The 11,731-nt window shown below is 35.4% G+C and overlaps 1 protein-coding gene across 1 annotated transcript; it reads right to left on the bottom strand.

The window, feature by feature from the left end:
• Positions 1–6,855: 6,855 nt before the first annotated feature.
• Positions 6,856–11,348, bottom strand: LOC137027012 (chymotrypsin-like elastase family member 2A). Its single transcript, XM_067394729.1, has 8 exons — positions 11,236–11,348; positions 10,925–11,013; positions 9,968–10,065; positions 9,669–9,791; positions 9,436–9,572; positions 9,146–9,291; positions 7,065–7,217; positions 6,856–6,942 (listed from the first exon to the last, which is right to left on the bottom strand). Exons 1-8 carry the CDS (start codon positions 11,270–11,272, stop codon positions 6,925–6,927), a joined length of 801 nt encoding a protein of 266 aa, XP_067250830.1. The 5' UTR covers positions 11,273–11,348; the 3' UTR covers positions 6,856–6,924.
• Positions 11,349–11,731: the final 383 nt, after the last annotated feature.

Consider the following 11,731-nt stretch of genomic DNA (forward strand, 5'->3'; position numbering starts at 1 on the left):
AGGCCTGAACCAAAGCTCACAATACCATGGACCTCCCAAGTGCCGTCACTATCAGCACAATTCAGGGGGCCACCAGCGTCGCCCTGTGTTGTTTTTATTAGCCTATTGTTGTTGTTTCCATCATAGTTTTTGTCTTTTGATGAAAATATCCAAAGATTTTTTTTTTTTTTATCTTCAGACTGATTCCATTTGGGCAGAGGATATCAAAAAAATATTGAGCCGATTTTAGAGCACTGTTTTCATCTGCCATTTGCTTCCAAGCCAGAATGCACGTTTCTGCATATGTTCAGAATGACGTGAAAGGTTGTGAAATTTTAAAATCTGTTCAGATTTTGTGTAGTGTATTCAAGCTTTATTGAGCCTTCTGAACTTGCTTTCATTTTGGAATGCAACAAAGTGCAAAGATGATCTTGCCTGAAGTAGCCTATGTTTAAAGAATTATTGTACACCATTTCAAGTTAATTGTAATTAAAGATTACAAGTCACTTTTTTTGATAAAAAAATGATATATAAGTCAGTAGTATCTCCTTACATTACATCCAGCAACAACACCATCAACTGACAACACAGTGACAACATAGTAAAAGCAGGAAGAGAAACATTTAATGTTAAATGTTAATCTTGAAAAACCAAGAGCCCATCTAAAGCAAACGCTCAACTCCATAACGGTGACTTCAATTATTTTCTATAAAACACCCACATAGAAGGCGTTGTTCTCGGGACCTGGCGCAACATTCCCTAAAAGTTCTCTAAATGTGATGAAAATTCTGAACCTTTACAGAACATTGGTGATGTTCCTAAAACTTCCTCTTTTGGTAATGAAAGTGCTGGAGTTCAAGGTTCCTTATATGACTTTAGGGGGACGTTCCATTTTCGTTATTTTATGGTGAAATCTCGTAACGGGATCAAAACCTACCATCACTGAGATCTCATGACCACCAAAACCGACTGTCATTGAGATCTCGTGACCCACCAAAACCTACCATCACTGAGATATCATGACCCACCAAAACCAAATGTCATTTGAATCTTGTAACTCACCAAAACCTACCATTGCTGAGATCTCGTGACCCACCAAAACCAAATGTCATTGACGTCTCGTGACCCACCAAAACCTACCATCACTGAGATATCATGACCCACCAAAACCAAACATCATTGAGATCTTGTAACCCAGCAAAACCTGTCATCTCTAAGATCTTGTAACCCGCCAAAACTGAAAAATCGTCATTGAAAAATCGTAAAGAAAAAAAGTCGACCATCACTGAGATATCGTGACCCACCAAAACCTACCATCACTGAGATCTCAGGACTGCCAAAACTGACTGTCATTGAGATCTCATGACCCACCAAAACCTATCCTCAGTGAGATCTCATAACTACCAAAACCAACTGTCATTGAGATCTCCTGACCCAACAAAACCTACCATCACTGAGATCTCATGATTACCAAAACTGACTTTCATTGAGATCTTGTGAACTACCAAAACCTACAATCACTGTAATCTCGTAATGGTATCAAAACCTACCATCACTGAGATATCATGACCCACCAAAACCAAACGTCGTTGAGATCTCGTAACCCACCAAAACCTACCATCACTGAGATCTCGTAACCCACCATCACTGAGATATCATGACCCACCAAAACCAAACGTCATTGAGATCTCGTAACCCACCAAACCCTGCAATAGCTGAAATCTCATTGAGATCTTGTAACCCAGCAATACCTACCATCACTGAGATCTCATAACCCACCAAACCCTGCAATAGCTGAAATCTCTTTGAAATCTCGAAATCTACCAAAACCTACCATTGCTGAAATCTCGTAACGGAATCAAAACCTAACATCACTGAGATCTCGTGACCCACCAAAACTTACCATCACTGAGATCTCATGACTACCGACTGTAATTGAGATCCTGTGACCCACCAAAGCCTACCATAACTGAGATGTCATGACCCACCAAAACCAAATGTTATTGAGATTTCGTAATGCAAAAAAAGACTAACATTAAAATCTACCATCTTTGAAATCTCGTGAACCACCAAAACCTACCATCACTGAAATTTCATAACCCAGCAAAACCGACTGTCATTGAGATCTCGTAACCCACCAAAACCTACCATCACTGAGAACTTGTGACCCACCAAATCCGACTGTCATTGAGATCTCATAACCCACCAAAACCTACCATCACTGAGATCTCGTGACCCACCAAATCCAACTGTCATTGAGAGCTCATGACCCACCAAAACCAAACATCATTGAGATCTCGTAACCTGCAAAAACTGACCGCCATTGAAAAATCGTGAAGAAAAAAGTCAACCATCTTTGAAATCTCGTAAAACCTACCATCGCTAAAATCTCGTAACGGGATCAAAACCTACCATCAATGAGATCTTGTGTCCCACCAAAACTTACCATCACTTAGATCTCATGACTACCAAAACCGACTGTCACTGAGATCTTGTGATCCAACAAAACCAAATGTCATTGGAAACTTGTGATGAAATAAAACCGACTGTCTTTGAAAACTTATAACGAAAAAATGTCTGACACTGAAAATCACTGTCATTGAGATCTCATACCCACTAAAACCTACCATCACTGAGATCTTGTGACCCACCAACACGACTGTCATTGAGATCTCATAACCCACCAAAACTTACCATCACTGAGATCTCGTGACCCACCCAAAACCGATTGTCATTGAGATCTCGTAACCAACCAAAACTGACCGTCATTGAAAAATCCTTAGAAAAAAAGTCGAATCAAGGGTTAGGAGACCAACTAAAGCAAGTGCTTATCTCCGTAACGGTGACATTTATAAATTTTGATAAAACATCAACAGCTTATTAAGAAGACTTGTATGAAAGAAACAAAGTCAGAGTGGTTTGTAATAAGTGAAGATGCAGAGATATCTCGAGATCTGTTAGTTTTTAATGTTCTGTTTCTGTTATCTGAGATTTGTGAGGTTACCATTGTGCTCTACTCTCGAGCCTGTGCTTCAGGCAGTGATGTTCCAGAAACATTGACGTTTTGCTGCATGTTGCTTTATTTAAAGGCAGTAACTGTGTAGTTGTTATTTTATGTCTTTTATTAGCTTTTTGTGATGTGTATAGCAGTTTAGTTTTCAAACAGGTCTCTGCAACATTTTGATTTTAGTTTAATTCGTTACACAACATCTGCCATTGTTATAGAGAAGTTGAGAAAATGAGATCTGGTTACATTTTACACCAATTATGTTTACAGTGCCGCTTAAAAGTTTGTGAACCCCTAGCAGAAACTGTGAAAATGTGAAAAATTTTGACACAATAAGAGAGATCATACAAAATGCATGTAATTTTTTTATTTAGTACTGTCCTGGTTAAGACATTTTACATAAAAGATGTTTACATATAATTCACAAGACAAAAAATATCTGAATTTATTAAAATTACCCTGTTCAAAAGTATGTGAACCATTGATTCTTAATACTGTGTGTTGTTACCTGGATGATCTACGGCTGTTTTTTTGTTTTGATGGTTGTTCATGAGTCCTTTGTTTGTTCTGAGCAGTTAAACTGAGCATCTTTTCCAGCATCTTTTGCATATTTGAACCCTTTCCAGCAGTGGCTGTATGTTTTTGAGATCTATCTTGTCACACTGAGGACAACTGAGGGTCACAACTATTAAAAAAAGGTTCAAACATTCACTGATGCTCCAGAAGGAAACACGATGCATTAAGAGCCGGGGGGTGAAAACTTTTATAATTTGAAGATAAAGGTGAATTGTACTTCTGTCTTCTGGGAAACATGAAAGTATCTTCTGTTGCTTCCGAAGAGCAGTACTAAATGAAAAAAAAAAACAAACAAACAAACAACAACTGATATTTAAACAAAATAAGAAAAATTTGGACTTCTTCATCCTGCATTGAGCATTGGTGTAATGTAACGAAGTAATAATACTTCGTTACAGTACTTAAGTATTTTTTGGGAGAATCTGTACTTTACTTGAGTTTTTATATTTCTGTCAACTTTTACTTTTACTCCACTACATTTCCTAAATAAATTATATACTTTTACTCCGATACATTTTCCCAAAGCATTTTCGTTACTTACTACAAAATAAAGTCGGAAGAACACAGACTGCAAGCAAGCATGTGCAAACAAGTGCTCGCACAACCGCGGTTGATTTAATTTTCCGGGTTGCGTCCATTGCTGGAGCGGCTGAGAAGTGCGCTGTCATTACGAGCATAGATTATGAGACATTACGAGAGCGGCCTCTAGAGGCGAAATAAAAACTATCACTGATGCCTCGTATGGTTTCTTTTGACACGTGATGTGAGGCTGCGCGCTGCACAGAGCGGGTCACTTCAAAACGATTTAAAACGGACAACAAAACGGTATGTTATACAATGTACACTACAGTACATGTTTTCATATCACTATAAAGTAATTAGTTTGTTGACTAGATGCTGCATTAGTGGAGAACAGTATGTTTGTCGTCGAGGCTGAGACATTAGTAGTAACCTCAAGCGGTTAAAACAATGTGACCAAAAAAAAACACCAACTGTATGCCACGATTGTTACCATTCATTTGCATTAGTTTATAACTATTTGTTCGCTGTTATGCATTCATTATCCGGCGAAGTTGCATATTTAAACTGTATTCTCATACAGCGACAGAAGCTTAACAAATCAGAAATGTAGCCTATTCAATTTCAGTTTTTATCGGCACTGTAACACATATTTTGATTAGATAATCATCAATTTTTCTAAAATAGAGCCAAATAATGTGTGAAAGTACACATATAATAGACCCATGCTATGCCTTTGTGTGACTGTTTTATTTATATGAAATAGTAACATTTTACAATAAGAGTACATTTGTAACATTAAATAAGGTTAATAAAAGTATTGTTCATTTTTAATTTCATCATTTACATTTTAACATTTTAAAGTTGTCTCTTGCATTAGTTATAATGCACTATAAATTAACATGAACGAATCATCAATGTATAATTAATATATTAGTATTTTTTATGTATAAAAATTACAATAAACCTTTAGCCAATTTAAAGAAACAAAATGTAAGAGAGTTAAAACTGAACACAATCTTGCTGCTCAAACTGTGTATAGAAAATTTTTTAATATTTTTTTGCTCCTTTTGTATTTTACATTTACTTGTATTTTTACTTTCAATACTTAAGTACATTTAATATATAAAAAAAATACTTTTCATACTTAAGTGCAAAAAATATCACATACTTTAAAACTTTTACTCAAGTAACATTCTGAACAGCAACTTTAACTTCTACCAAAGTCATTTTCTGGCAAGATATCTATACTTTTACTCAAGTATGGTTTTCAAGTACTTTATACACCACTGTGTTTTAGTCCCTCAATTGTCATCAGTGTGAACAGATGGATCTCAAAATCATACAGTCATTGTTGGAAAGGATACAAATACACAGAAGATGCTGGAAAATCAAAGATTCTGCAGGACCTGGAGGATTTTCTGAAGAACATTTGGCAGTTTAACTGTTCAGAACAAACAAGGGACTCATGAACAACCATCACAAAACAAAAAACAGCCATAGATCATCCAGGTATCCACACACAGTATTAAGAATCAATGGTTCACATACTTTTGAACAGGGTAATTTTAATAAATTCAGCTATTTTTTTGTCTTGTGAATTATATGTAAACATCTTTTATGTAAAATATCTTACTCAGGACAGTACTAAATAAAAAACAACATGCATTTTGTATGATCTCTTATTTTTTTTCACATTTTCAGATTCTTAAAGTAGTTCACAAACTTTTTCTTGCAACTGTATTTGTATCTGTATATTTTATAATATTTTATGTTGGACAGAGAACCTGTTGGATGTCTGGCAGGAGGTTGGACTACCGCTGAATGGACCGGCTATGGCCTCATGCACCTTCTGTGATCAGCCTCTCCATTTTGACCTCATAAGCAAGTGAAGGTTTCAGCAGATCAAGACCAAGATCTGATTTATCATGTTCAACTGAGTCTTCAAAAAATCCTCTTCAAAAATACAGAATATGGTCATATATCTATGATAAATGTAGAGGGTGCTCAAAATGTCCTAAATCAATTAAAGCAATGTTTGTGGCAAAAATAGTGTTTCTGTATTGTTTTCTGTGACTATTAATGATGCAAGAAGAATTTGTTTTCACATATTCATGTAAGTGTACCACTAAAATTAGATATTAAGATTTGGCTAAATCCCAAATTGATTGTGTCCCCTCTGCATGACAACAAACCTGCACATGGGCACTTTTTGGTAGTTTACTATTATTGAATATATGTATCTCATTCATTGTTTTCAATAATACATCAAGATGTTATTGTATGTAGGCTATACATACACATGAAAAATTATGTTTAATAACAGTTTATACTGAGACTATGCCACATGTCCCATAGCTGTTTTGGACTGTTTTATTCTTTAGCAATAAATTCATTAATTTATAAATTCAAAAAATACGGCCAGTTCCAACAAAAATGCCTTTGGTAACTTTTTACAACCACTTGGTTACAAATACCAACCAAAGCAGTGGATATTTGTACTCTGAATCTGATGTATTTAATTTTAAAGTGAGAGACTGGAAATGCCAGAAGAATATTTGCAAAACACTAACAAACATCAACTGTGACTTAAAATTAAAACCATAAAATTGGCTTACTGAGCTACAAGATCTCATAATTTTGACTAATACCACTAACAACTTGGCACAAATATTACTAAATCATGTGTCATAAGAGCATTTCAATCTTATATTTATAATTTTGTAAATAATGAAAAAATAAATTAATGTATAGTGCAAATACATTTACACAACTTATGTGTTGTATAATATTTTTATTGTTCAAGGCATTGATGATACAAAACCCATTTTTCGATTTGATCTTTAATAGCTGGCCATGTTCTGTAAGAGATTAGAAAGGGAAAAGATTTTCAATAGTATCACAGTATTTTCCATAATGACAAACACTATCCAAAATGACATTTGCAGGTTATTTAGCATGTTTGTTAATATAAAACACTTACTTTGCTGATCCAGTCAATGTAGCCACTCACACGAGTGAAAACGGTGGGCTTCTTGGAATAGTTGCAGCTCAGGCCTGAACCAAAGCTCACAATACCATGGACCTCCCAAGCGCCGTCGCTACCAGCACAATTCAGGGGGCCACCAGAGTCGCCCTGTGTTGTGTGACAGGGGCAGTTTTAATTAGCCTATTGTTGTTGTTTCCATCATAGTTTTTGTCTTTTGACAAAAATATCCTTTACATTTATTAAACATTTCGTCATGTCTTTCACTTTTTATTTGACATGAAAGGCTGGAATACACTACACAACTTTTGCTCAGATTTTAGCCCTGATTTAGTCTGGACGTGTTGCTGATAGTTGCCGAAAATCAGAGGCAGTCTGCAGGTTTGAGTCAACAGATTTAATAGACAATTATGTAGTGTATGATGGGTAAAAGCTCAGATTATAATTTTTTTCTTCAGATTGATTCCATCCGGGCGGAGGATATTGGATATCATGATCCGATTTCAGAACACATATTGTTTTATCTGCTATTTGTCTCCTAGCCAGGAGGCAGAGGTCAGAAGTCCAGGGGTCAGAGAGTAAAAGTCCTGCCATGTTTTTACTCCACCCACTGAAGCATTAATGAGATAAATAAGTGTTTAATTGAGTGATGATTGACCATTATTGAAGACACCTGATGATAAGCAGAATCGCCAAAGGAGAAAATCACTATTTTTAAGTTACCATCATCGAGGTCAGGATTTGTTTTAGTTGAGCTCTTGACCCCTGACTTTTTAATATTAGATTTTGTTTGGTCAGTTTTAACTGCATTAAAACCGATCTGACAAGCAAAGTTAAAAGATGATCAAGTGGTGTTGGTTATGTTTTCACATAATAATTATTTGATCTGAACTCATTTAGAACCCAATCTTAGTTAGGTTTACAATATTGATTACAGCAGCACTGTGATTCTACAGCAGAAGATCAACTTTTACAATACAAAAACAATTTTTTCTTAAAAGTTCTGATTAAAAAAATAAATGTTCATTTAAACACACAGACATCAAGAATCAGTCTGTGCATCTCAACAGTGGTGAAAGTAATAAAGCATGTTGCAATGCATTCTGGGTGCCACCAATCAAAATTCATCCATGCCTCCCATCATGCATTGCTGAATGAATAAATTATGAGCTGAATTGTCTTAGTAATTTTCTTTATTCTCACTATTTCAATTTTGCTGTTTTTCTGTGACTTTTTAGCAGCTTGTTTTCTAATGTTCAGAGTTGATCTGTTTATCAGAACATGTTGCTTGTCACCGTCATTGAGATTCATATGCTGATTCTTGATGTCTGTGCGTGCCTAAAATAAATATTTTTTTGTGATAAGGACAACTTTCAAAAAAAATAATTTGTATTGTAAAAGTTGATCTTCTGCTGTAGAATCACAGTGCTGCTGTAATCAATAACGTAAATCTAACTAAGATTGGGCTATAAATGAGTTCAGATCAAATAATGATTATGTGAAAACATAACCAACACCACCTGATCATCTTTTAACTTTGTTTGTCTGGTTGGTTTTAACGCAGTTAAATCTGCCCAAACAAAACCTAATACTAAAAAGGCAAGGGTCAAGAGCTCAACTAAAACAAACCCTGACCTCGATGATGGTAACTTTAAAATAGTGATTTTCTCCTTTGGTGATTCTGCTTGTTATCATCAGGTGTCTTCAATAATGCTCAATCATCACTCAATTAAACACTTAATTATCTTATTAATGCTTCAGTGGGTGGAATAAAAATATGGCAGGACTTTTACTCTCTGACCCCTGGACTTCCCACCTCTACCCCGAAGTGCATGTTTCTGCATGACTATGTTCAGAACAAACAGAAATTCTGATAGGGTGTGATCCTCAGTGTCAAAGTATGATGCCCAGTTTTTCTCTTTACAAAGTTGTCAAGTGCATGATACCTAGCATTTTAAAACCTGTTCAGATTTCACATAGTGTATTCCAGCCTATTATTGTATGCAAATTAAAGTTATTTTTACTTAAGGATTACAAGTCACATTTTTTTGATATGTAAGTCAGTAGTATCTCCTTACATTACATCCAGCAACAACACCATCTCCACCGGCGCAGACCATGTTTTGTGTGACCTGAGAGCCCCACCAGTCAGACTTAGAGCAGGTGGCGTAATCCACTACAGGCAGGAGAGCCTGCTGCAGGATATCAGCAAGGGGTCCATTGGCTAATAATTAACAATGAAAAATTTGGATGAGAAGAACAGAAGAAAAAATGTCTGAAATGTGGAAATTTTCTGTGATTGTGTTGCCTGTCTCAGTCAGTTGAGTTCGAAATCACAACTTGATCCATACCCATCAGCATTACTTACTGTAGAGACGTCCCCATCCAGTGACGTAGCAGGGAGCATCGTGGGGCAGAACAAGACCATTTGCAGGAAGACATGCAGGTGTGATCTTGTCACTAGTGGTGACAGGACTCTCCAGTTTGATCAGGGCGATGTCATTACTGTGGTCCAGAGACAATATTAAAACTAAATTTCATTGCACAAGTGTTTACAATACGAATCTCTGTTCTCCGTGAGGAGTCTTTTGGCCCCTGTACCGGATAGTGAAGGAATTCCAGCCCTCATGGACAATGATCTTGCTCGTGGAGATGGCGAGAGATCCGTTCTCCTCCTCCTTCAGGTTATGTTTTCCCAGATACACCCTGTAAGTTCTGCTTTTGCTGCAAGGCCACAAGAGAAAGACAAAGCATTTCAGAAACGTTTACAAGTGCTATCAAATGGTAAGTAATACCATGGTACTTTGATATATGCCATGTAAATAAATTGTATAGTAATATTAAAATAGTACTTTTTTATTACTAGGGCTTTGTTTAAAATCCTCAGCCTTCAGACTAACCTGATGCAGTGAGCAGCAGTCAGAACCCACTCATTGGAAATAAGGCTGCCTCCACAAGTGTGGTACCAGCTACTACCACTCTTGTACTGGAGGGAGATCTGGATGAAGAACAGAGCAGGGGTCAGTTGACTTCCTTGTGTCCTTTTGTATTTTACATATATATGAAAATTTATATGAACGCTTCAAATTTCGAAGGCTTCTAAATGATCAACATGATCAAAACTTTGCTGAAAAACATGTTGGACACAATCTACTATATGCCTTCTGTTTACTGATTGATAGTTTATACTTTTTTAGTAAGCAAAAGGCCTTTTAGTATCATTCTAAAAAGATCCCTCTTCAGGTCAAGTAAATGTAGGAATAACTTCTATATTGTTAGTAATATTTCAAGATGAACACTCACTGGACTGAAGCACCTTAGGTTTACTTGATTATATAAATTTGTTCATCTCTCAATCATCATTGTCAATGTTTCAATGTCAAATGAAACATCTGACATTGAAACAATAAATGATTTTTCATGATTTTATCATTAAAATAAGCATTTAAATATAACCTATTTAGAGAGTGACAAGTGAGTGACGAGTGACAAGCCTCTTAATAAAATTTTTAGTCCTCCAGTATGAGCTTCATAATCTCCAGTATCATAACATATGAGCCATAAAAAGCTTGATGCTTGATGTCTCATATAATTAAGAGCTGATTTACTCAAAACGTCACATTATGCTATTCTGGTGAGCTTTAATAATAATAATAATAATAATAATAATAATAATTATTATTATTATTATGATATATATGGCGGGAGCAACAATGTGCTGACTATGTTTTGCATTTTTAAATATGAAAATAAAAAAACAAAATTGCATCCTTTTTTTGTTTTTAGATTTTTGAACTGTTTTGTCTAAAGGTTCAATAAACTTTTCCATTTCAAAAATGAATGGAATGTGCATTTACCTGCCAGGGCCAGCTGTTAGGGCGGACATCCACACCCCCCACAACCCTCGTCACAATAGGAGGGTAGGTGGGCAGCCCACATCCGTAAGCTGAGGTCAAATATAACACATCATGCTTTTTTAAATAAAAATAATAATTAGGCATTTTAAAAGAAATATATTTGTTAAAACTTTTTAAAACATTATCAATCAATCAATCAATCAATCAATCAATCATTAAATAAAATGTAAAAAATATAAAGTTTTAATCATTTGAATGAAAATTAAGAACCAGACCTTAAATTAGTATATCAGTCTTTAAAGGCTTCTTACCTCCAACGACCAGAACAGCCAAGACCAGAAACTTCATCGTGGTTGTATCTTCAACGTTTGCCCTCTCTACTGTGCCTTATATACTGGCTAGTTCACTTTCAACGTAATGTATGACCAAAGTTAAGTAAACGTTTGGAACAAATGTCCTTGACTGCTTTAGGAAAAACAAATAAAATAGCACCACTTGGTACACTTTGACCTTGATATGTATTTCACAGGGAATAATCTAATCATTTAAAGTAATTTTTGCTGTTGATTAGCATGTTGAACATTTGTTATGTTCTCACATTTAATTTCATTATAGAACTACCTTTTACACAGTTTCCCACTTTTATTTGCACCAGTTCTTTAGATAAATGTATTTAACTGAAGACCAAATCAAAAAGACATGATATTCTGTACATTTTATTTATACAGGCCTCTATTTTTTGTCACAAATTCTTGTTAATAGCTAATTTCCACTCACAAGTTTCAGCTAAAAAAATCAAATATGTTG

The sequence above is a fragment of the Chanodichthys erythropterus genome, chromosome 9 (genome assembly GCF_024489055.1).
Source record: "Chanodichthys erythropterus isolate Z2021 chromosome 9, ASM2448905v1, whole genome shotgun sequence".
NCBI lineage: Eukaryota > Metazoa > Chordata > Actinopteri > Cypriniformes > Xenocyprididae > Chanodichthys > Chanodichthys erythropterus.